This window comes from Heterodontus francisci, chromosome 25 (assembly GCF_036365525.1).
Source record: "Heterodontus francisci isolate sHetFra1 chromosome 25, sHetFra1.hap1, whole genome shotgun sequence".
Taxonomy (NCBI): Eukaryota; Metazoa; Chordata; class Chondrichthyes; order Heterodontiformes; family Heterodontidae; genus Heterodontus; species Heterodontus francisci.
In genome coordinates this window covers 77,772,201-77,799,278 of record NC_090395.1, presented here as the reverse complement: position 1 = coordinate 77,799,278, position 27,078 = coordinate 77,772,201, and the positions used below count along the sequence as shown (strand labels likewise).

At 44.1% G+C, this 27,078-nt stretch overlaps 2 protein-coding genes across 15 annotated transcripts in view; one reads left to right on the top strand and one right to left on the bottom strand.

Moving 5' to 3' along the window:
* The window catches only part of rbm15 (RNA binding motif protein 15), a 143,203-nt gene that overhangs the window by 79,374 nt on the left and 36,751 nt on the right, over positions 1-27,078 (top strand). The gene's annotated exons all lie outside the window — the stretch shown is intronic.
* slc16a4 (solute carrier family 16 member 4) overlaps positions 8,640-27,078 on the bottom strand; it is a 204,370-nt gene continuing 185,931 nt past the window's right edge. For 2 of the 3 annotated variants that reach the window (XM_068057573.1, XM_068057575.1), the window contains exon 10: positions 8,640-11,030. In XM_068057573.1, coding sequence (XP_067913674.1) covers positions 10,777-11,030 — 254 coding nt within the window. In that variant the 3' untranslated portion in view covers positions 8,640-10,776. The remainder of the gene's footprint in view (positions 11,031-27,078) is intronic. The other variant, XM_068057574.1, reaches the window with a different exon arrangement.

Below are 27,078 nucleotides of genomic sequence, written 5' to 3'. Positions count from 1 at the left end.
TATCCTCACGTAATCTAAGGCTTTCCTCCTCGCTATCTACGACACCACCAATTTTCGTGTCGTCTGCGAACATACTGATCATACCTCCTATATTCATGTCTAAGTCATTAATGTACACTACAAACAGCAAGGGTCCCAGCACTGATCTCTGCGGTACACCACTGGTCACAGGCTTCCAATTGCAAAAATAGCCCTCAACCATCACCCTCTGCCTCCTGCCACTGAGCCAATTTTGGATCTATTTTGCCAAATTGCTCTGGATCCCATGCGGGCTCTTACCTTCTTGACCAATCTCCCATGCGGAACCTTATCAAAAGCATTACTGAAGTCCATGTAGACTACATCAACTGCTTTACCCTCATCTACACACTAGTCACCTCCTCAAAAAATTCAAATTGGTTCGACATGATCTCCCCCTGACAAAGCCATGCTGACTATCCTTGATTAATCCCTGCCCCTCCAAGTGGAGATTAATCCTGTCCCTCAGAATTTTTTCCAATAGTTTCCCAACCACTGATGTTAGACTCACTGGCCTGTAATTACCTGGTCTATCCCTACTACCCTTCTTGAATAATTGTACCACATTCGCTGTCCTCCAGTCCTCTGGTACTTCTCCTGTGGCCAGAGAGGATTTGAAAATTTGTGTCAAAGCCTCTGTAATCTCCTCCCTTGCCTCACATAACAGCCTGGGATACATCTCATCTGGGACTGGAGATTTATCCATTTTTAAACCCACTAAAACCGCTAATACCTCCTCCCTTTCAATGCTAATTTGTTCAAGTATATCACAGTCCCCCTCCCTGATCTCTACACCTACATTGTCCTTCTCTATAGTGAACACAGATGAAAAGTAATCATTTAAAACCTCACCTACGTCCTCCAGCTTCACACACAGATTGCCACTTTGGTCCTTAATAGGCCCTACTCTTTCCCTGGTTATCCTCTTGCCTTTAATATACTTATAAAACACCTTGGGATTTTCCTTTGTTTAGCCCGCCAGTGGTATTTCATGCCTACTCTTCGCTCTCCTAATTGCTTTAAGTACCCCCTCTACACTTTCTATACTCCTCGGGCCTCCACTGTTTTCAGCCCACTGAATCTGTCATAAGCCTCCATTTTTTTTCCTTATCCAATCCCTTGGCATCCAGGGTTCCCTGGACATATTGGTCATACTCTTCACCTTTACGGGAACATGTTGACTCTGAATTCTCACTATTTCCTTTTTGAATGACCCGCACTGATGTGATGTAGACTATTCTTCAAGTAGCTGCTCCCAGTCCACTTTGGCCAGATCCTGTTTTATCATACTGAAATCGGCCTGCCCCCAACCCAGTACCTTTATTTCCGGCCCATCTTTGTCCTTTTCCATAACTACCTTAAATCTTAGAGTTATGGTCACTATCCCCGAAATGCTTCCCCACTGACACTTCTACCACTTGTCCAGGTCCATTCCCTAGGATTAGGTCCAGTACAGCCTTTCTCTTGTAGGACTTTCTACGTACTGGCTCAAAAAGCTCTCCTGGATGCACTTTAAGAATTCTGCCCCCTTTAAGCCTTTTGCACTAAGACTATTCCAGTTGCCTACATATCTGCTCCTCTATCTCTCCCTGATGGTTTGGAGGCCTGTAGTACACTCCCAGCAAAGTCATAGCCCCCTTTTTGTTTTTAAGTTCTACTCATATGGCCTCATTTGAGGAACCTTCTAAGATATCATCCCTCTTTACTGCAGTAATTGACTCCTTGATCAATAGTGCAATACCACCTCCTCTATTACACCCCTACAAGGGTGTTGATCCTGTTCAGGTGCAACCCATCCGACTTGTACAGGTCCCACCTTCGCCAGAAACAGACCCAGTGATCCATGAAACTAAAGCCCTCCCTCCTGCACCATCTCTTCAGCCACACATTCATAGAGTGATACAGCACTGAAACAGGCCCTTTGGCCCACCGAGTCTGTGCAGGCCATCAACCACCCATTAATACTAATCCCATATTCTCTACCACATCCCCACTGTCCCTCACTTCTCCTACCACCTACCTACACTAGGGGCAATTTACAATGGCCAATTTACCTGTCAACCTGCAAGTCTTTGGCTGTGGGAGGAAACCGGAGCACCCGGTGGAAATCCACGCGGTCACAGGGAGAACTTGCAAACTCCACACAGGCAGTACCCAGAACTGAACTCGGGTCGCTGGAGCTGTGATGCTAACCACTGCGCCACTGTTCTATTCTCCTATTCCTATACTCACTAGCATGTGGAACTGGGAGTAATCCAGAGATGACAACCTTTGAGATCCTGCTTTTTAATCTGCTACTTAGCTCCCTAAATTCTTGTTGCAGGACCTCATCTCTCTTTCTACCTATGACTATTTCTTTTGAACTTTCTCTCTAGTGGCTATAGGAAAGCTGTTTTATCCATGGGCTCCAATTTAGACTTTTTCTTTTCACCACAGCTGCCACCTTATAATGTCTTCTTTATGTTGTCTGATGCAACATAAATGATATGCGTGGAGTCCAGTTTGCTGAAGATCTCTAACAGGTTTATTAACAGCTAAACTACTATGTACAGTACAGAGCAAATTATTTGCAGAACCTTCCTCGAGGTGTTACAGTTGCAGAGTGATGCAAAAAGAGTGGAAGGGCTATAGTCGTAGGGGATTCGATTGTAAGGGGAGTAGATAGGCGGTTCTGTGGTCGAAAACGAGGCTCCCGAATGGTATGTTGCCTCCCAGGTGCACGGGTCAGGGATGTCTCCGATCGGCTGCAGAACATTCTAAAGGGGGAGGGTGAACAGCCAGTTGTCATTGTGCACATAGGCACTAATGATATAGGTAAAAAACGGGATGTGGTCCTACAAGCAGAGTTTAGGGAGTTAGGAGCCAACTTAAAAAGTAGGACCTCAGAGGTAGTAATCTCAGGATTACTACCAGTGCCACGTGATAGTCAGAGTAAAAATGAAAGAATAGTCAGGATGAATGCGTGGCTTGAGAGATGGTGCAGGAAGGAGGGGTTCAGATTTTTGGGACATTGGGACCGGTTCTGGGGGAGGTGGGACTATTACAAATTGGACGGTCTACACCTGGGCCGGACTGGAACCAATGTCCTTGGAGGTGCTTTTGCTAACGCTGTTGGGGAGGGTTTAAACTAATGTGGCAGGGGGATGGGAACCAATTGAGGTCAGTTGACAGTAAGGAGGCAGTAGCAAAAGCCTGTAAGGAACTAGATAATGAAGTCAGTGTGACTAAGGGGAAGAGCAGGCAGGGAGCAGATGATGAATATAAAGGGACTGGTGGTCTGAGGTGCATTTGTTTTAATGCAAGAAGTGTAGTAGGTAAGGCAGATGAACTTAGGGCTTGGATTAGTACCTGGGAGTATGATGTTATTGCTATTACTGTGACTTGGTTGAGGGAAGGGCATGATTGGCAACTAAATATCCCAGGATATCGATGCTTCAGGCGGGATAGAGAGGGAGGTAAAAGGGGTGGAGGAGTTGCATTACTGGTCAAAGAGGATATCACAGCTGTGCTGAAGGAGGGCACTATGGAGGACTCGAGCAGTGAGGCAATATGGACAGAACTCAGAAATAGGAAGGGTGCGGTAACAATGTTGGGGCTGTACTACAGGCCTCCCAACAGCGAGCGTGAGATAGAGGTACAAATATGTAAACAGATTATGGAAAGATGTAGGAGCAACAGGGTGGTGGTGATAGGAGATTTTAATTTTCCCAACATTGACTGGGATTCGCTTAGTGTTAGAGGTCCAGATGGAGCAGAATTTGTAAGGAGCATCCAGGAGGGTTTTCTAGAGCAGTATGTAAATAGTCCAACTCGGGAAGGGGCCATACTGGACCTGGTGTTGGGGAATGAGCCCGGCCAGGTTGTTGAAGTTTCAGTAGGGGACTACTTTGGGAATAGTGATCACAATTCCGTAAGCTTTAAAATACTCATGGACAAAGAAGAGAGTGGTCCTAAAGGAAGAGTGCTAAATTGGGGGAAGGCCAACTATACCAAAATTCGGCAGGAGCTGGGAAATGTAGATTGGGAGCAGCTGTTTGAAGGTAAATCCACATGTGATATGTGGGAGGCTTTTAAAGAGAGGTTGATTAGCGTGCAGGAGAGACATGTTCCTGTGAAAATGAGGGATAGAAATGGCAAGATTAGGGAACCATGGATGACAGGTGAAATTGTGAGACTAGCTAAGAGGAAAAAGGAAGCATACATAAGGTCTAGGCGGCTGATGAAAGACGAAGCTTTGAAAGAATATCGGGAATGTAGGACCAATCTGAAACGAGGAATTAAGAGGGCTAAAAGGGGTCATGAAATATCTTTAGCAAACAGGGTTAAGGAAAATCCCAAAGCCTTTTATTCATATATAAGGAGAAAGAGGGTAACTAGAGAAAGGATTGGCCCACTGAAGGACAAAGGAGGAATGTTATGCTTGGACTCAGAGAAAATGGGTGAGATTCTAAACGAGTACTTTGCATCGGTATTCACCGAGGAGAGGGACATGACGGATGTTGAGGTTAGGAACAGATGTTTGATTACTCTAGGTCAAGTCGGCATAAGGAGGGAGGAAGTGTTGGGTATTCTAAAGGGCATTAAGGTGGACAAGTCCCCAGGTCCGGATGGGATCTATCCCAGGTTACTGAGGGAAGCGAGAGAGGAAATAGCTGGGGCCTTAACAGATATCTTTGCAACATCCTTAAACACGGGTGAGGTCCCGGAGGACTGGAGAATTGCTAATGTTGTCCCCTTGTTTAAGAAGGGTAGCAGGGATAATCCAGGTAATTATAGACCGGTGAGCCTGACGTCAGTGGTAGGGAAGCTGCTGGAGAAGATACTGAGGGATAGGATCTATTCCCATTTGGAAGAAAATGGGCTCATCAGTGATAGGCAACATGGTTTTGTGCAGGGAAGGTCATGTCTTACCAACTTAATAGAATTCTTTGAGGAAGTGACAAAGTTGATTGATGAGGGAAGGGCTGTCGATGTCATATACATGGACTTCAGTAAGGCGTTTGATAAGGTTCCCCATGGCAGGCTGATGGAGAAAGTGAAGGCGCTTGGGGTCCAAGGTGTACTAGCTAGATGGATAAAGAACTGGCTGGGCAACAGGAGACAGAGAGTAGCAGTGGAAGGGAGTTTCTCAAAATGGAGACGTGTGACCAGTGGTGTTCCACAGGGATCCGTGCTGGGACCACTGTTGTTTGTGATATACATTAATGATTTGGAGGAAAGTATAGGTGGACTGATTAGCAAGTTTGCAGACGTCACTAAGATTGGTGGAGTAGCAGAGTGAAGGGGACTGTCAGAGAATACAGCAGAATATAGATTGGCAGAGAAATGGCAGATGGAGTTCAATCAGGGCAAATGCGAGGTGATGCATTTTGGAAGATCCAATTCAAGAGTGAACTATACAGTAAATGGAAAAGTCCTGGGGAAAATTGATGTCCAGAGAGATTTGGGTGTTCAGGTCCACTGTTCCCTGAAGGTGGCAACGCAGGTAAATAGAGTGGTCAAGAAGGCATACGGCATGCTTTCCTTCATCGGACGGGGCATTGAGTACAAGAGTTGGCAGGTCATGTTACAGTTGTATAGGACTTTGGTTTGGCCACATTTGGAATACTGCGTACAGTTCTGGTCGCCTCATTATCAAAAGGATGTGGATGCTTTGGAGAGGGTGCAGAGGAGGTTCACCAGGATGTTGCCTGGTATGGAGGGCGCTAGCTATGAAGAGAGGTTGAGTAGATTAGGATTATTTTCATTAGAAAGACGGAGGTTGAGGGGGGACCTGATTGAGGTGTACAAAATCATGAGCGGTATAGACAGGGTGGATAGCAAGAGGCTTTTTCCCAGAGTGGGGGTTTCAATTACTAGAGGACACGAGTTCAAAGTGAAAGGGGAAAAGTTTAGGGGGGATATGCGTGGAAAGTTCTTTACGCAGAGGGTGGTGGGCACCTGGAACGCATTGCCAGCGGAGGTGGTAGATGCGGGCACGATGGAGTCTTTTAAGATGTATCTAGACAGATACATGAATGGGCAGGAAGAAAAGAGATACAGAACCTTAGAAAATAGGCGACATGTTTAGAGAGAGGATCTGGATCGGCGCAGGCTTGGAGGGCCGAAGGGCCTGTTCCTGTGCTGAAATTATCTTTGTTTTTTAGTAACAAGACTACATCCTGGTACTTTGCTCATTAGCATACTGAGATCTTCAAGGGACATCACTCTTAAGGCGATCATCCAACAGGGAGGGAATTCCAGAGCTGAGGGCCCAGGCAGCTGAAGGCATGGCTGTCAATGGTGGATCGATTTAATATCAAGGATGCTCAAGAGGCCAGAATTAGAGGAGCACAGCTATCTCAGAGAGTTATGGGACTGGAGGAGATTACAGAGATAGGAGAGCCGAGGCCATGGAGGGATTTAAAACAAGGATGAGAATTTTTTAAATTGAGGCCTTTCTTGACTGGGAGGCAATGTAGGTCAGCGAGCATAGGGTAATGGGTGAAGAGGTCTTGATGCGAGTTAGGACGAGGGCAGCAGTTTTGAATGACGTCAAATTTGCAGAAAGTGAAAGATCAGGGTGCATTGGAATAGTGGGGCTTGAGGTAACAAAGGCACGGATGAGGGTTTCAGCAGCAGATGAGCTGAGGCAGAGGTGAAGTGGGGCAATGTTGCAGAGGTGGGAGAAGATAAATAAATCAGAAATAACTATATTCTGGAGGATGTAAACTTGTGGCCTGCCTCCAGGAGAATGATTATTTTTTCACCTTTTGTTGTTTTTTATCTTAAATGCTGAGTGCCATTTGTAACAAAAGTGGCACAAGCTTTGTGTCAGAAGTTGCTGCAGCTAAAGTACATGAAGCTGAGTGGAACTGGGGCAAAATAATCCTCTCTGTGAACTTAAGAATATGGCCTTTCTTTAAAAAAAAAGTGACTGGTAGATAGGGCCATGAAGAAGCAGGAAATAAGTCACGGACTTTTGCTCCTGTTTCCAGGGTAACTTTGACTACATTAACACAGGTTAGGAAACAATTTAGCAACTCGATTTAAAAGAGCTGACCAAGGAAGCTGCATTATTGTGTAAATCTAGCTCCTGTGAACTGCATACAAAGTCCGTGCAGCACTGCACTGGCTGGAGCTCATTCTGGTTAATAAAAATACCTGGTTGTATTGTTGAAATTGCAAAATTCTTCCAGTTTTAAGTGAGGTATTGTTTAAGCTTTTCATTTCAGAGATGATGGAACTAAAATGATGTAACTCTAATTTGGACAAGCTATGCTTAATAAAAACATTTTTTGGTATCAGTGTTATCTCTGAATTCTTTCCACTGTGGTCAGCAGTATTGGCTCAGAGATGAGGCAGACCATAAACATGTGAAAGGTGACAGTAATTGGCTGCACTTGTGGGGAAAATCTTTCACCACTTAGCTGTTCTCGTATTTTCCTGACAAGGAACGATTTAATCAGCTTGGTAATCAATTGTTGACTGCTGCTTTGTTCTTGAGATGTGGCAACGTTGTACCTTCAGGGATAGGCAATACTGATTTGCCAATCAACCACAAAGTGTGGGACTGGAGTCACATGTGGAGATGGCAAGTTCCAGTTGGATTTTTATAACGATTCAGAACCTTTCATGGTCATTTTTCTCGTGCCAATTCACCGATGACTAAATTTAGTGTATTTAATTTCATAACTTGCCCTGGTGTGGTTTGAATTTCTTCCTCGGGTTGCCAGTGCAGTACCATAATGGCTAGACTACCACACCTGCCTGGGGAATGGATGGTGCAGTGAGTTAGTTTGCTATTCCTTTGGATGAGATCCGCTTGCATGTTTAGGTGGATAAAGATGAGTCCCTTGGTTTGTCTCACTAGAGGGGAGTGACTGATGGCTTGCCTAGGCTAAGAAAGTTATCCTGAGCTCTGCCACAGGCCAGAGTTTCCAAATTCTTCTTTTCCTTCCATGAACAAAGACGCGTGACCCAATTTAACCAAAGTGAAGTTAAAATGCAAAGGGTATTTGCATAGAATACCAATTGACACAATGACAGTAATGATATCTTAGCAATAGCCAAGGAATCATTGCTGATGCCACTAAATGCTTCCAATTGCACAGCTGTTGCAATCCATCACTTGTCATGTTGAGCTCTTATTACGGGCTGACTTGCAGCTGTTGTAAATATTTCAAGCTTGCTTCTGATTATTCAACAATATTTAAAAAATAATCCCCAAGGGAAGTATTTTACATGGTATTCGAGCTTTTCTGAGAGGTGATGGGGCCCACCAGATTCTAAACATGAAAAAAGCTAGTTGTGAAGATCTAACTAGTTTGATTTGTGCAGGAGTGTTTGGTCAAACTTTATGTTGAAGTTCTATGAAGAAAATATTTACCACACAAGATATTGAAAAGGAATAAAAAGGAGCAAATGTGGATAGTGGATGTGATCTAGCTATGGCAATGTGAGTGATAATTCAGTAGGAGACCACACCTTCAACCTATGCTGGAGCTTCCATCAGAATTGTGCAGAGTGCACCATTTATGAAGTATTTGGACAAATACACCATTGTGCTATTGCTTTTATTTGCAATAAGCTCTATTGAATGATCAGAGCCACATTTTACCAATAACCCAGAACTGACAGACTTCAAGAAAGGAGGAATTTTATTAAATTTGTTTTATATACAATAAAATCTATAATGAACTTTTGCCACAGTTTAAAAAGTATGGATCCATTGGGCAGAGAAGTAAATATGATTGATGCCTATTAGTTGGGATGGATTTAATGGAAAATAAATGTTCTATTTTTGAAACTGCCTCCAAGAAAGGGCAAAGTTAGATCTCTCATCAATAATCTGTGCTTATTTGTAATGGTTTGTATTTTGACATGCATGTTTATTTCAGGAAATACATTTTATGGGGAATTGCTGTTATTGTTAGAATGGATGCCTATCTTATCTGGGAGCTGAGTTTAAACCTAATCCTGGATTAAACATTCTCTCGCTCTACTGCCGCTAAAAGATCAATGGAGAATGAGTTTGGATTGTTTCAACCCAATTTCTTGGTGATGGAGTGACATAGCACGACATTGTCCCAAGCTGGTTATGTACTAGCCAAACCATAGATGGGTCAGGAAATCCACATTGATGCAGTAGGAATGCTCAGCTAAGGTCACGGTTTAACTTATCTATGCTCATATTACCTCCAGACTCAATTCCAAGTTCTATTTGCTGATTACACATCACTGAAAATCCTGTCATCCATAACCTGTGCCACATGCTCCTTCTGACTGTCTTGACCTCCATTAGTTCCCACCCCCCAAGTCAATGAACTCAAAATCTTTATCCTGATTTACAGGTCTGTTTCCTACCCAATCTCTGCAACCACAATCCTAATTGAAGCCCGTTGGTCCTCTAACTTTGGCTTCCTTATGCATTCCCCACTAGCAACAGCTTTTGACCACTCTCTCTTATTCCCTAAACCTCTCAGCTATGATGTTTTTCTCCCTGTCTTTATAAACCTAACTCCCTTCCTCCTGCATACTGTCTGGAAGCACTGTGGAATATCTGTTAAGGATGATCTGTGAATGCAAGTTTCTAACTCTGCATCTAACCATGTGCTAATTGACCTTAAGAGTAATTGATGCCACCTTTGGGTGCCTGAAATGGGGAAAAGGAAAAAAAACTACTTTGAAGACTTTGTAACAGCAGAGGCTATCTGCAGTAGTTGTAACGCAAGCAGGCATGCTGAATACAAAGTAATTTACTTACAGGTTCTGTAAAGGATGCCACCCCCATCCTTTCCTGCAGTAAATTAGTAAAAAAGACACTGCCAAGAGAAAATAGTTCAAGGCAACTTTTTGGCACAGTAAGTCCTTTAATGCTAATGTAAGCTTGCTAGTATTGTGCCAGCCTATCTGGGAGACACTTTGCCAAAATTCAGCAGAGTGAGGTTTTTTTTAATGCTGTGAACTGTGGCAGTGAATATTTAAATTTGGGGTAATCAGTCAAAAAAACCCTCCTTCCCTAAGCAATATTCCCTGGATCCTGGGACAATTCCTGTTGAAGATTCTTGGTTACAGGCACCAGCTATTACATTTGTGGTGAGAAGGATGAGAGCCTGACTCCCTAAATTGGGGGAAGGGGGTGTAGATCTGTTCTCAACTTGGCATAATCCTGAACACATCATATCTGATGTAGGGCTGAGTGGTACAGTGGGTCAGGCATTTCTTTCACTGCAAGCACTTTTCAAATCAGGTAAACTGGGGGCTGGTGAGTGGAGGAGTAGGTTGGGAAATAGAAGTCTTTGACTCTGGTTAGGAGGTCTTTGTGTGAAATGGGTTTGTGGCTCAATTCAGTTCTTGTGAGCACAGCCCAAAACCAACAGTGACTATAGTTTGACCCAAATTGGCAGCCTCACTTGGAGAAAGTATGACAAATGTGGGAAATGAAATAATTGTGTTGGTACTGTTCATGTGTGTTCTGTGACAGGTAGAAGCATGCTGACAGTGTGTGGTGGAAATTCCGGTTATAATCCAGGCACTACCTGAACTTCATATCAATGCTAGATGCAAAATGTTAAAGCTTATTCTAGTTCCATCACTGACATTCCCACCCCTCTGCCCAAAAATATTCAGAACAAATATAATTTTAAGTGGATTGCATTGCATTGAAATAAAAAAAGTACAATCTTTAAATCCCGGTTCTTGAATATCTATAAAATAAGGTAACTCCTTCCCAGTGTATGAGATTACAAATCCTTGTCAGGCAAATCACAATCTCATTTATACAGAGCTGATATGTTCCAGCTTTTCAGTCCTTCCATCGCATGGGGTGATAAGTTGCCCGTTTTGGCACTCAGCTCTACAAGCCACGTTTGTTATTGTCTCCATCTTCACGGTCAGTGTCTCTGCTTGCTTCCTTGCTTTGTATCTACGTGCTGTGGGCTCCAGAAAGAGAGAAACAGAAGACAGCAGGTAACACACACCAGCCAGGTAGAAAGAACAGTCATATGTCTGTGTGTAATCATATAGCCAACCTGCAAAATTTACAAGAGATGTTCAATTAGACAGGTACAGGCAACTGGAGTGAGCTATCTATTTCCTGTTTCAAACCCCCATCTTATCCATTACCAAGTCCATTATCTCTGTCCCACCTGAAACCCTTGTCCATACACATATTGCATTGAGTTGGATTATGCCATGGTCACCAGCCTCCCATCCTCTGCCTAACAGAAACTCCTACTTGTCCAGACCCCATTATAGAAAGGGCATTAAAGCCATAGGGAGCATACAGTGTAGATTAACTGGGATGGGAAACCTTATGAAGAGACACTTTAGAAACAAAGACTATCGCTGTAAAGCCTGAGAAATTTTACAATTATAAAAAGAGTTTTGATGGAGTGCATAGAGAAAACAACTTTCATGTTTTGGATCAGTGATAAGGTAGTCATCAATTTAAAATTATCACAGAGTGAGGGAAGAGGAAGGAGAAAATTATTTCTGCTGATGGATCTTGAAGAAAAGAATAATTAAGAACAGGTCACAGTCCATTATGTCATTGTGGAGGAATAGGATTAGTCTTGGATTGAAACACGCATATGGGCAGAGTGCAGAACAGTGGGATTAGTTTTGGATTGAAACAGGACTATGCTTGTTTAGTTTAGAGATACAGCACTGAAACAGGCCCTCCGGCCCACCGAGTCTGTGCCGACCATCAACCACCCATTTACACTACACTAATCCCATATTCCTACCACATCCCCACCTGTCCCTTTATTTCCCTACCACCTACCTATACTAGGGGCAATTGCTAATGGCCAATTTACCTATCAATCTGCAAGTCTTTGGCATGTGGGAGGAAACCCACGCAGACACAGGGAGAACTTGCAAACTCCACACAGGCAGTACCCGGAATTGAACCCGAGTCACTGAGCTGTGAGGCTGCGGTGCTAACTACTGCGCCACTGTGCTAGTGGCATTAGTTTGTAATTGATGCAGGGCTATGGGGAGGGGGGCGGGGGGGTGGCAGTGGGATTAGTTTGGAAATTGATACAGGTCTATGGAGATAGAGTTGAGGGCAGTGGCATTAGTTTTGGATAGATACAAGACGATGGGAGACTGATAATGGGATTAGTTTTGGAGTGGTACCAAATATTGTGATACAGGCTGTGTTGCCACCCACCCAGTTTGGTCATGTATTTGAAGGAGCCAATGGGAACCAGACATGAGAGGGCAGATGTTATAAATGAGCAACCTGCTCCAGAACCTTGGCTATTCAGATCTCATATTGGAAATTATCTGGTCTGCAATACCCTTTTTATAACTAGCACGCTTCATAAAACCAATCCTCAGACCATTTTTATTAGACCCAAAGCCCATTTTTGTTTCATTTACTATAGTGCCCTTTGGTGTAAAAGCATATTTATTGTTTCATCCTTCAAGAACTTTCATCAGCAGCAAAGCAAAGCTTCTAGTTCAAGCTGTGGTCCCATTTCCCCTGCACACACGACCCACCTTCTGTCTGATTTTGGACATAAGAGCACAAGACAGTTTAGAAGAAGAAAATGCCATTGTGGTCCCCACACCCTAATTCATGGGCTGATTAAAAATAACCAGCACCAGTTTCAAAAGGGCAAATTTAATAGTCTGAGAAAATAATGGAGTGCATTAATAAAGTAAATTCAATGGATTTTGCATACATTGATTTTCAAAAGACTTTTGATAAGGTGCTATATGGGAGACTTGTTTGTAAAATCAACTCCTGGAGCAGCATAGATAGGACATTGGTTAAAGGAGAGTAGTGACTAATGGATGTTTTTCAGAGTGGAGGACGATGAACAGTGGTGTCCCACAGGGGTGTGTGCTGGGAAATTGTTGGAACATGACTTGGGAATAGGGACACAATATCAACATTTTCAGAAAACAAAAATAGAGAAGATAGTTAACTGGAGAGACTGTTACCGACAGAGACAGCTTCATAGATCAGGCAGATAACATTTAATGCAGATAATTATACATTTTGGGAGGAGGAATCAGGAGAAAATATTCATGAAATGGAACAGCTGTAAAAGGAGGAGAGGAGCAGAGATACATAAATCTTTAAACGTGGGAGGGAAGTTAGAGTTGTAAAAAGTATATAGGATCCAGGTTTTATAAATAAGGGTATAGAGTACAAAAGTAAAGTAATGCTGAAACTGAATAATTAGTTAGGTTGAGTTTAGAATTATGTGTCCAGTTTTAGGCAGTTTTAGTTTGGTCCCATACTGCTGCTTTTTGTCCATAACCCTGATAGTTCTTCATCCTCAAATATCTGTCCAATTCCCATTTAAAATTATTTAAAGAATCAGCTTCCTAGATCCCAACAAATCTGTTTAAAGTGGAAAGTTGCCTCTAATAAGAGTTTTTAAATAAAGGTCCATATTTGGACTACTGGTGTGCCTTGTGTTTGAGATATGTTAACTTTGAGGTTGTTGGGTTTTATGTTGAATTTTAATCGGAAGCAAAGCAAGTATCAAAACTCAAACCCTGATTCTAGCCTCTCTCCATCTCTCTGATGAAGCAACAGTGAAAAGATGGGAACTTCTATCTTACGGTAAGAAAGGTGCAACAACTGTGTTCAGAGAAATGCAGAAATATCTTGAATTGGTGCTCATTACAGGTAGATTTCCAAGCCTGGTTTCAGGCGTCAGCTTTCTGCATTTATGGAAAGGTTATTTCTGTTGCTGTAAATGTATTCTGTAATGGCAGCACCGTATGACTTTTCATCCCCCTCAGTCGCATATTAGGACTGTGCGTCCCCAGGAATGCAAGGCTTTCAAATAGAAATGTTTTAAAATCACTGATTTAATGTATCTGGCATTTAAAATTCTTGGGAGTTATGGTTGTTGGCAGGGTAAGTTGTATCTACCTCTACCCTCTTGCACTCCCTGCCCTCTCCCTACTTCTGGCCTTGTTTTCACAGAATCCATATAGCACAGGATGCCTCCATTCAGCCATCACGTCTGCGCCTGCACTCTGAAAGAGCAGTTTACCTCGTGCCACTCCTGGCCTTCTCCCCATAGCCCTGCACATTCTTCCTTTTCAGATAACAATCCAATTCCCTCATGAATGCCTCGATTGAATCTGCCTCCACCACACTCTCAGACAGTGCATTCCAGATCCTAAACACTCACTGCATGAAAAACCTTTTCCTCATGTCGCCATTGCTTTTTTTGCCAATTACCTTAAATCTGTTCCCTTTTCTTTTTGATCCTTCCACCAATGGGAACAGTTTTTCCCTATCTACCCCCGTCCAGACCCCTCATGATTTTGAATACCCTAATTAAATCTCCTCTCAAACTTCTCTTCTCCAAAGAAAACAGTCCCAACTTCTCCAGTCTATCCACGTAACCAAAGTTCCTCAAATCTGAAACCATTCTTGTGAACCTTTTCTGCACTCTCCCCAATGCCTTCACATCTTTCCGAAAGTGTGGCGCTCAGAGCTTGACACAGTGCCCGAGTTGAGGCCGATCCAGTGTTCTATACAAGTTTAACATAACTTCCTTGCTTTTATACTCTATGCTCCTAGTAATGAAGCCCACAAGAGGAAAACAAAAACAGCATCCATTCTTTCAAGTCTCCTCAGGATTTTATATGTTTCAATAAGATCGCCTGTCATTCTTCTAAACTCTAATGGGTATAGGCCCAATCTGCTCAACCTTTCCTCATAAAATAACACCTTTATCCCAGGAAACAATCAAGTGAAACTTCTCTGAAATGTTTCTAATGCAGATATATCCTTCAAGTAAGGTGACCAAAACTGTATACTGTACTCCAGATGCCATCTCACTAAGGCCATGTACAGCTGTAGCAACACTTCACAACCTTTATACTCTATTTCCCTTGCAATAAAAACCAACATTCCATTTGCCTTCCTAATCACTTGCTGTCCCTGCATTCTAATTTTTTGTGATTCCTGTTCAAGGACACCAAGATCCCTCTGCTGAGTTCTGCTGTCTCTCTCCATTCAAATAATATACTGCTTTTCTATTCTTCCTGCCAAAGTGGACAAGTTCACATTTTCCCACATTATACTCTATTTGCCAAATTTATGCCCACTCACTTAACCTATCTCAATCCCTTTGTAGTCTCTATGTCCCCTTGACAATTTTTAGATTAGAATTAGAACATTACAGCGCAGTACAGGCCCTTCGGCCCTCGATGTTGCGCCGACCTGTGAAACCATCTGACCTACACTATTCCATTTTCATCCATATGTCTATCCAATGACCACTTAAATGCCCTTAAAGTTGGCGAGTCTACTACTGTTGCAGGCAGGGCGTTCCACGCCCCTACTACTCTCTGAGTAAAGAAACTACCTCTAACATCTGTCCTATATCTATCACCCCTCAACTTAAAGCTATGTCCCCTCGTGTTTGCCATCACCATCCGAGGAAAAAGACTCTCACTATCCACCCTATCTAACCCTCTGATTATCTTATATGTCTCTATTAAGTCACCTCTCCTCCTCCTCCTCTCCAACGAAAACAACCTCAAGTCCCTCAGCCTTTCCTCGTAAGACCTTCCCTCCATACCAGGCAACATCCTAGTAAATCTCCTCTGCACCCTTTCCAAAGCTTCCACATCCTTCCTATAATGCGGTGACCAGAACTGCACGCAATACTCCAGGTGCGGTCTCACCAGAGTTTTGTACAGCTGCAGCATGACCTCGTGGCTCTGAAACTCGATCCCCCTACTAATAAAAGCTAACACACCATATGCCTTCTTTACTTTCCTATCTATTTTTGTGTCATCAGCAAACTTAGCTACCATTCATTCTGTCCCTTCATACAAGACATTGATATAGTTTGTAAGTAGTTGAGGCCCCAGCACTAAAGCCTGGCGACCTGACCCGAACCCGACCAAACCTAACTACACGTGTCGAGTTCGGGGCGGGTCAGCCACTTAGAAAAATTAAAGGACTTGGGCCCTGGTCGGGTTCGGGTTGACTGTTGTCGAGTTGGGCCCGGGTCAGGTTTTAATTTTATACCCGAGCCAGGCTTTACCTCGGACCAACACCCACTCCCCACACCATGGGCCCAGATGCATCTACAGGCCACGCCCCATTCCCCAGGCCACACCCCTCGCCAGGCTCCACCATTCAACATCCTTTCCTGCAGCTCCGGCTCAGCAGTAGCAGCAGCTTCTTCCCCGTCTCCGGATGGAAAAGGTGCTGCAGGTACGGTCAGTGTCTCTCACCCACGGGGTCAGTAATGGGGAGTGGGACCATGGGCTGTGCCAGGCGTGCTCCTGGTCTCAGTGTGTCGGAGGGGAGGGAGGGGGGTCAGTAATGGGGAGCAGGAACATGAGCTAAAGCCTGGCTACCCGATCTGAACCCGACCAAAGCCGACTATGTGTTGAGTTTGGGTCAGGTCTGTATTCTGCATCCAGCATTCGGGTTCGGGTCAGGTCAGGCATTTAAAAAAAATTAAAGGACTCGGGCCCGGGTTGGCTGTTTTCGGGTCGGGCTAGCGTTGGATTTTAATTTTATACCCGAGCCAGCCTTTACCCAGCACTGATCCCTGTGGCACTCCACTAGTAACATCTTGCCAATCTGAAAAATGACCCATTTTTTCCCTACACTCTGCTTCATGTTAGCTAACCAATCCTCTATCCATGCTAATATGTTACCCCCACACCATGAGCTCTTATTTTGTAGAATCATAGGAAGCTTAAGGCACAGAAAGAGGCCACTTGGCCCATTGTGTCTGTGCCGGCCGAAAAACAATCCACCTATTCTAATCCCACCTTCCAGCATTTGTCAGTAACCCTGCAGCTTACAGCACCTGAGGTACCTATCCAGACTCCTTTTGAATGAGTTGAGGGTCTCTGCCTCAACTACCTTTGCAGACAGTGGTTCCAGACCATCACGCCTCTGGGTGAAAAAAGTTTTTCGTCATCTCCCCTCTAATTGTTCTACCAATCACTTTAAATCTATGCCCCCTAGTCACTGACCTCTCTGCTAAGGTGAATAGACCCTTCACCTCCACTCTATCCAGGCCCCTCAGAATTTTGTACATTTCAATCAGATCTCCCCTCCGCCTTCTCTGTTCTAAGGAGAACAACCCGAGCCTATCCAATCTTTCCTCATAGCTGCAATATTCTAGTCCTGGCAATATCCTCGTAAATCTCCTCTGTACCCTCTCTAGTGCAATTACATCCTTTCTGTAATCAGGCAACCAGAACTGCAAACAGTACTCAAGTTGTGGCCTAATCAATGAGTTATACAGTTCCAGCATAACCTCACTGCTCTTGTATTCTGTGCCTCGGCTAATAAAGGAAAGGATTCCATATGTCTTCTTAACCACCTTATCGACCTGTCCTCCTACCTTCAGGGATCTGTGGACATTCACTCCAAGGTCCCTCACTTCCTCTACACTTCGCAGTATTTTCCCATTAATCATGCATTCCTTTGCCTTTTTTGACCTCCCCAAATGCATCACCTCGCTCTTCTCCAAGTTGAATTCCATTTGCTGCTTTTCAGCCCATCTGACCAGACCATCAATATCTTCCTGCAGCCGACAGCTATCCTCCTCGCTATCTACCATTGCAATCTTTGTGTCATCCACAAACTTATTGATCACCCTCTACATTTACATCCAAATCGTTAATATACACCACAAAAATCAGGGGATACAGTACTGAGCCCTGCGGAATGCCACTGGAAACAGCCCTCCAGTCACTAAAACAGTCAACACTTACCCTTTGTTTCCTGCCACCGAGCCAATTTTGTATCCATCTCGCTGCATTTCCTTGGATCCCATGGGATTTAATTTTTTACCCAGTCTGCCATGTGGGACCTTGTCAAAAGCCTTGCTAAAATCCATGTAGACCACATCAACTGCACTACCCTCATCCTTTTTCCTTGTTATTTTTTCAAAAGATTCAATCAAGTTGGTCAAACAAGATCTTCCCTTAACAAATCCATGCTGACTCTCCTTGATTAACCTGTGCCTTTCTAAGTGACAGTTTATCCTGTGTCTCAGAATAGATTCCAATAATTTTCCCACTATTCAGGTTAGACTGATTGGCTTATTATTCGGTCTACCCTTCGCTCCCTTTTTGAACAGAGGTACAATGTTAGCAATTCTCCAATCCTCTGGCACCATACCTGTATCTAGTGAGGACTGGAAAATGATGGTCAGACCCTCTGCTATTTCCTCTCTTGCTTTTAACAGCCAAGGATACATTTCATCTGGCCCTGGTGATTTATCAATTTTCAAGGATGCTAATCTCATTAATACTTCCTCTCTCCCTATGTTTATCACATCCAATACTTCACACTCTTCCTCCTCAACGACAATATCTACTTCGTCCCTCTCTTTTGTGAAGACAGATGCAAAGTATTCATTAAGAACCATACCATTATCTTCCACTCCTACACATAGGTTACCTTTTTAGAAACACAGAAAATAGGAGCAGGGGTAGGCCATTTGGCCCTTCGAGCCTGCTCCGCCATTCATTATGATCATGGCTGATCATCCAACTCAGTAACCTGTTCCAGCTTTCCCCCCATACCCTTTGATCCCTTTAGACCCAAGAGCTATATCTAACTCCTCCTTGAAAACATACAATGTTTTGGCCTCAACTGCTTTCTGTGGTAGCGAATTCCAAGGGCTCATCACTCTCTGGGTGAAGTAATTTCTCCTCATCTCAGTCCCGAAAGGTTTACCCCGTATCCTTAGACTATGACCCCGGTTCTGGACTCCCCCACCATCGGGAACATCCTTCCTGCATTTACCCTGTCAAGTCCTGTTAGAATTTTATAGGTTTCTATGAGATCCCCCCCTCACTCTTCTGGACTCCAGCGAATATAATCCTAATTGACTCAATCTCTCTTCATGCGTCAGTCCTGCCATCCCAGGAATCAGTCTGGTAAACCTTCGCTGCATTCCCTCTATAGCAGGAACATCCTTCCTCAGATAAAGAGACCAAAAGTGCACACAATATTCCAGGTGTGGCCTCACCAAGGCCCTGTATAACTGCAGCAAGACATCCCTGCTCCTGTACTCTAATCCTCTCGCTATGAAGGTCAACGTACCATTTGCCTTTTTTACTGCCTGTTGCACCTGCATCCTTACCTTCAGTGACTTGTGTATGAGAACACCCAGGTCTTGTTGCATATTCCCCTCTCTCAGTTTATAGCCATTCAGATAATAATCTGCCTTCCTGTTTTTGCTACCAAAGTGGATAACCTCACATTTATCCACATTATACTGCATCTGCCATGCATTTGCCTACTCACTCAACTTGTGCAAATCACCGTAAGGCCCCTCTGCATCCTCCTCATAACTCACCCTTCCCCCCCCCCCCGCCCCCCAGTTTTGTGTCATCTGCAAATTTGGAGATATTACATTTAGTTCCCTCATCTAAATCATTCATATATATTGTGAATAGCTGGGGTCCTAGCACCGATCCCTGCGGTACCGCACTAAGTCACTGCCTGCCATTCGAAAAAAGACCCGTTTATTCCTACTGTTTGCTTCCGGGCTGCCAACCAATTTTCTATCCATCGCAATACACAACCCCCAATCCCATGCGCTTTAATTTTACATGCTAATCTCTTAGGTGGGACTTTGTCAAAAGCCTTCTGAAAGTCCAAATAAACCACATCCACTGGCTCCCCCTCATCAACTCTACTAGTTACATCCTTGAAGAATTCTAGTAGATTTGTCAAGCATGATTTCCCTTTCATAAATCCATGCTGACTCTGCCTGATTCTACCACTGTTCTCCAAGTGCTCTGCTATAAAATCTTTTATCATGGACTCTAGAATTTTCCCCACTACTGACGTCAGGCTGACTGGTCTATAATTCCCTGTTTTCTCTCTACCTCCCTTTTTAAATAGTGGGGTTACATTAGCCACCCTCCAATCTGTAGGAACTGTTCCAGAGTCTATAGAATCTTGGAAGATGACCACCAATGCATCCACTATTTCTAGGGTCACTTCCTTAAGTACTCTGGGATGTAGATTATCAGGCCCAGGGGATTTATCGGCCTTTAATCCCATCAATTTCCCCAACACCATTTCTCTACTAATATTGATTTCTTTCAGTTCCTCCCTCTCACTAAACCTTGTGTTCCCCAACATTTCTGGTATGATATTTGTGTCCTCCTTTGTGAAGACAGAACCAAAGTCTTTGTTCCCCATAATAAATTCCCCTGTTTCTGATTGTAAGGGATCTACATTTGTCTTCACCAATCTTTTTTCTCTTCACATACCTATAGAAACTTTTACAGCCAGTTTTTATGTTCCCGCAAGCTTGCCCTTGTACTCTATTTTCCCCTTCTTAATCGCTTGGTACTCCTTTGCTGAATTCTAAACTGCTCCCAATCCTCAGGTCTGTTGTTTTTTCTGGCAAATTTGTATGCCTCTTCCTTGGATCTAATGCTGTCTGTAATTTCCCTTGTAAGCCATGGTTTGGCTACCTTTCCTGTTTTCCTTTTGCGTCGGACAGGAATAAACAATTGTTTCAGTTCATCCATGTGCTCTTTGAATGTTTGCAATCTGTCATAGCCAACTCACACCTGATACCTTTGTAGTTTCCTTTATTAAAATTCAGGACCCTAGTTTCAGAATCAACTACGTCACTCTCCATCTTGATGGTCTTTTATGTGCCCTACTCTCTCCTTAGTTATCCTCTTACTCTTAATGTATTGATAAAACATCTTTGGGTTCACCTTGATTTTACTTGCCAATATTCTTTCATGGCCTCTCTTTGTTTTCCTAATTTCCTTTTGATTTCACCCCTCCACTTTCTATACTCTCGGCTTTCTGTGGTATTGAGTTCTTGGTGTCTGACATAAACTTTCCTTTTCTGATTTATCTTACCCTGTCGGCTCATTGTCATCCAGGGGGCTCTAGATTTGGCCGCCTTACCCTGTATCTTTGTGGGAACATGTTTACCCTGAAACCCTTGAATCTCCCCTTTGAATGCCTCCCACTGTTCTGACACTGATTTACCTTCAAGTAGCTGTTTCCAGTGCACTTTCACTAAATCACTCCTCAGTTTAGTAAAATTGGCTTTGCCCCAATTGAGAACTCTAACTCCTGTTCTATCTCTGTCCTTTTCCATAATTCTGTTAAAACTGACTGAATTATGATCACTCCCAACAAAATGCTCTCCCACTGTCACTCCTTCCACCTGCCTATCTTCATTTCCGAAAACTAAGTCTAACACTGCACCCTCTCTTGTTGCACTTGCTATATACTGAGCAAAAACGTTCTCCTGAATGCACCTCAAGAATTCTGCTCCCTCAAATTCTTTCACACTAAAACTATCCCAGTTAATATTGTGGTAATTAAAATCCCCTACTATTACTGCCCTATTGTTCTTGCACTTCTCAGATTTTTGTCTACATATCTGCTGTTCTATCTCCCTCTGACTGTTTGGGGGTCTATAATACACTCCCAGCAGTGTGATTGCCCCTTTTTTGTTTCTTAGCTCAATCCATATGGCCTCATTTGATGAACCTTCAAACATATCATCCCTCCTTACAACTGAAATAGTTTCCTTGACCAAAATTGCCACTCCCCCTCCTTTCTTATCCCCCCTCCCTATCGCATCTGGAAGCCCTGTAACCAGGAACATTGAGATGCCATTCCTGTCCCTCCTTAAGCCATGTTTCTGTAATAGCTATGATATCATACTGCCACATGTCTATCTGTGTCCTCAGCTCATTTGCTTTATTTGCAATACTCCTTGCATTGAAATAGATACCCTTGAGCACTGTCAAACTTTTTTTTAATTTTCTAACCCTCGCTTCCTCTGTCTTCCTGACTTACAAAGAAAATTACAGCACAGGAACAGGCCCTTCGGCCCTCCAAGCCTACGCCGATCCAAATCCTCTATCTAAACCTGTCGCCTATTTTCTAAGGGTCTGTATCTCTTTACTTCCTGCCCATTCATGTATCTGTCTAGATACATCTTAAAAGACGCTATCGTGCCCACGTCTACCACATCCACTGGCAATGCGTTCCATGCACCCACCACCCTCTGCGTAAAGAAATTTCCACGCATATCCCCCCTAAACTTTTCCCCTTTCACTTTGAACTCGTGTCCCCTTGTAGTTGAATCCCCCACTCTGGGAAAAAGCTTCTTGCTATCCATTCTGTCTATACCGCTCATGATTTTGTACACCTCAATCAGGTCCCCCCTCAACCTCCGTCTTTCTAATGAAAATAATCCTAATCTACTCAACCTCTCTTCATAGCTAGCGCCCTCCATACCAGGCAACATCCTGGTGAATCTCCTCTGCACCCTCTCCAAAGCATCCACATCCTTTTGGTAATGTGGCGACCAGAACTGCACGCAGTATTCCAAATGTGGCCGAACCAAAGTCCTATACAACTGTAACATGACCTGCCAACTCTTGTACTCAATACCCCGTCCGATGAAGGAAAGCATGCCGAATGCCTTCTTGACCACTCTATTGACCTGCGTTGCCACCTTCAGGGAACAATGGACCTGAACACCCAAATCTCTCTGTACATCAATTTTCCCCAGGATTTTTCCATTTACTGTATAGTTCACTCTTGAATTGGATCTTCCAAAATGCATCACCTCGCATTTGCCCTGATTGAACTCCATCTGCCATTTCTCTGCCCAACTCTCCAGTCTATCTATATTCTGCTGTATTCTCTGACCGTCCCCTTCAGTATCTGCTACTCCACCAATCTTAGTGTCGTCTGCAAACTTGCTAATCAGACCACCTATACTTTCCTCCAAATCATTTATTTATATCACAAACAACAGTGGTCCCAGCACAGATCCCTGTGGAACACCACTGGTCACACCTCTCCATTTTGAGAAACTCCCTTCCACTGCTACTCTCTGTCTCCTGTTGCCAAGCCAGTTCTTTATCCATCTAGCTAGTACACCTTGGACCCCATGCGCCTTCACCATCTCCATCAGCCTACCATGGGGAACCTTATCAAACGCCTTACTGAAGTCCATGTATATGACATCTACAGCCCTTCCCTCATCAATCAACTTTGTCACTTCCTCAAAGAATTCTATTAAGTTGGTAAGACATGACCTTCCCTGCACAAAACCATGTTGCCTATCACTGATAAGCCCATTTTCTTCCAGATGGGAATAGATCCTATCCCTCAGTATCTTCTCCAGCAGCTTCCCTACCACTGACGTCAAGCTCACCGGTCTATAATTACCTGGATTATCCCTGCTACCCTTCTTAAACAAGGGGACAACATTAGCAATTCTCCAGTCCTCCGGGACCTCACCCGTGTTTAAGGATGTTGCAAAGATATCTGTTAAGGCCCCAACTAATTCCTCTCTCGCTTCCCTCAGTAACCTGGGATAGATTCCATCCGGACCTGGGGACTTGTCCACCTTAATGCCTTTTAGAATACCCAACACTTCCTCCCTCCTTATGCCGACTTGACCTAGAGTAATTAAACATCTGTCCCTAACCTCCACATCCGTCATGTCCCTCTCCTCGGTGAATACCGATGCAAAGTACTCATTTAGAATCTCACCCATTTTCTCTGACTCCACGCATAACTTTCCTCCTTTGTCCTTGAGTGGGCCAATCCTTTCTCTAGTTACCCTCTTGCTCCTTATATATGAATAAAAGGCTTTGGGATTTTCCTTAACCCTGTTTGCTAAAGATATTCCATGACCCCTTTTAGCCCTCTTAATTCCTCGTTTCAGATTGTGCCTACAATCCCGATATTCTTTCAAAGCTTCGTCTTTCTTCAGCCGCCTAGACCTTATGTATGCTTCCTTTTTCCTCTTAGCTAGTCTCACAATTTCACCTGTCATCCATGGTTCCCTAATCTTGCCATTTCTATCCCTCATTTTCACAGGAACATGTCTCTCCTGCACGCTAATCAACCTCTCTTTAAAAGCCTCCCACATATCAAATGTGGATTTACCTTCAAACAGCTGCTCCCAATCTACATTCCCCAGCTCCTGCCGAATTTTGGTATAGTTGGCCTTCCCCCAATTTAGCACTCTTCCTTTAGGACCACTCTCGTCTTTGTCCATGAGTATTCTAAAACTTACGGAATTGTGATCACTATTCCCAAAGTAGTCCCCTACTGAAACTTCAACAACCTGGCCGGGCTCATTCCCCAACACCAGGTCCAGTATGGCCCCTTCCCGAGTTGGACTATTTACATACTGCTCTAGAAAACCCTCCTGGATGCTCCTTACAAATTCTGCTCCATCTAGACCTCTAACATTAAGTGAATCCCAGTCAATGTTGGGAAAATTAAAATCTCCTATCACCACCACCCTGTTGCTCCTACAGCTTTCCATAATCTGTTTACATATTTGTACCTCTATCTCACGCTCGCTGTTGGGAGGCCTGTAGTACAGCCCCAACATTGTTACCGCACCCTTCCTATTTCTGAGTTCTGCCCATATTGCCTCACAGCTCGAGTCCTCCATAGTGCCTTCAGCACAGCTGTGATATCCTCTTTGACCAGGAATGCAACTCCTCCACCCCTTTTACCTCCCTCTTTATCCCACCTGAAGCATCGGTATCCTGGGATATTTAGTTGCCAATCATGCCCTTCCCTTAACCAAGTCTCAGTAATAGCAATAGCATTAATTTTCCACCTTCCATTTTAATTTCTGATTTTGTCCCAGCTGAGTCTACCCTCCGGTCCCCATCCCCTTGCCAAACTAGTTTAAACCCTCCCCAACAGCACTAGCAAAACATCCCGCAAGGAACTCAGTCCCAGCTCTGTTCAGGTGCAACCCATCCGACCTGTACCGGTCCCTTCTCCCCCAGAGCCGGTCCCAATATCCCAGGAATCTGAATACCTCCCTCCTGCATCATTTTTCCAGCCATGCATTCATCTGTTTTATCCTTCTATTTCTATACTCACTTGCATGTGGCACTGGGAGTAATCTGGAGATTTGGGGCGGCACAGTGGTTAGCACCACAACCTCACAGCTCCAGCGACCCGGGTTCAGTTCTGGATACTGCCTGTGTGGAGTTTGCAAGTTCTCTCTGTGACCATGTGGGTTTCTGCCGGGTGCTCTGGTTTCCTCCCACAGCCAAAGGCTTGCAGGTTGATAGGTAAATTGGCCATTGTAAATTGCCCCTAGTTTAGGTAGGTGGTCGGAGAATTGAGGGAAGGTGGGGATGTGGTAGGGAATATGGGATTAATGTAGGATTAGTATAAATGAGTGGTTGATGGTCGGCACAGACTCAGTGGGCCGAAGGGCCTGTTTCAGTGCTGTATCTCTCTATGACTCTATGACTACTTTTGAGGTCCTGCTTGCTAATTTCTTACCTAGCTCCCCAAATTCTGACTGCAAGACTACATCCCTCTTTCTGTCTATGTCGTTGGTTATGATGTGGACCATGACTGCTGGCTGTACACTCTCTCCCTTCAGGATGCTTTGCAGCCACTCGGTGACAACCTTGACCCTGGCAGCAGGGAGCAACACACCATTCTAGATTCACGGGAAGCATCCTGGAGGTCCCACATAGCACGGGAGGTGCACTCTTGAGGTTGAAGCAACTCTGCCATTCCTCTATTTATTAGTTGAACCTTTGCTACTGCTAAAAATAACCTTATCAATACTACAACAGCTTAGAATTATGAATAAAACCTTACTAGTATTTATAAATCCTACTAAAAATCAATATAGTTCACTAGTAAAATAAACCTTACTTAAAAAAAAATACAGCTACGCACTTGTTCTTTAATATTAAGCTATTTACACACACACCCTAACAGTAATGTACTAAGCCAGCTGTTTAGAGTTATTCCCTAACAGCAGTTACTCACTAATCAATCACCTTGCAGCTTCCTTGTGACATCACTGCTCACTTTGTTTTCAAACTCCGGTGTGCCTGGACTCCCCTCCGTTGCTCTCCCAAAAGGTAAGTGCTCTAGGCTGCGTTCCTCAGGCTACCTATTTATCCGATCCTCATTCCGTGTTCTTCCTGCAGGTCCGCTCCTCTCCTGGAAGGTAAGTGCTATATTTATCTGCTCCTCGCTCCATGTTCTTGCTCAGGTCTGTTTCTCTCCACTGCTCTCCTGGAAGGTTAGCGCTCTCGGCTGCCATCCTCGAGCTCTATCCACTCCTCGCTCTGTGTTCTTCCCGCAGGTCTGTTCCTCTCCCAGAAGGTAAGTAATCTTTAATATGGCACCTTATCAAATGCCTCCCATCTCGCGTGGCATGCAGTATTGAGAGACTCGATGAGGTGGTCTATATCAGGGTTACCAGATATTCCATATTCTTTTAGGAGTGCTATCCTCTCTGTATCAATGCATGGGACGTAGATGGGTCGGTAGCCACGTGGGATGGTTGTGCAAGCAGCTTTGTGAATGGCATCACGAAAGCACTTAGAATTCTTCCACCCCTATATTATAAATAGGTATAGTTACTGTGATGCGGTCCAAGGTCACGCTGTATTTTCACCAACCTGCTTTACGGAGGTTCCATCGCATCTTCCTTGCACTGTTGATGACTGGAAGGAAAAGGCCAAGGTGAATGAACGATGGCCTGTGTTGACTATGTTGGAAGTCGTCCAGGACTAGGCACTGTGCTGGTTGAGGGTGACCATCGTGGGAACTGACCCAGCACCGGTCAGGTGGGTATTTCCGACCCCATCTGGCTAAATGAAACGTTCCCTTTTGCTTGGGGTCGTATCAGGCAAACCCCCCACCTGCCTAGACTGAGGCACGTATGATTTCGCCACATGAGCATTAAAACTTAAAGAATTGCAAGCCCCTGACTGGAAAGACATTTGCATAGTAACCGACAGTGTTGGAACAAAGGGACCCAGTCGTTGCTTCCCCAATACACAGAAGTGGTCAGACCAGTTTCAGTCACATGACTGACTGATGGAGTTGTTTGAATTTTACCTTCTGGTACCAGAGCGGAGAGGAACAGTGTGGACCTGTGGGGAGAATGCCGAGAGCGGAGCCAATAAATTGAGCCAGAGGATTGAGGCCCAGTCCCTTACCTTCCGGAAGGAGTGGAGAGGAGCTCTTCCAGCGTGCCGGAGTTTTGAAAAAAATGCCAACAGTGACATCAGAGGAGAGCTGCAAGGTGATTG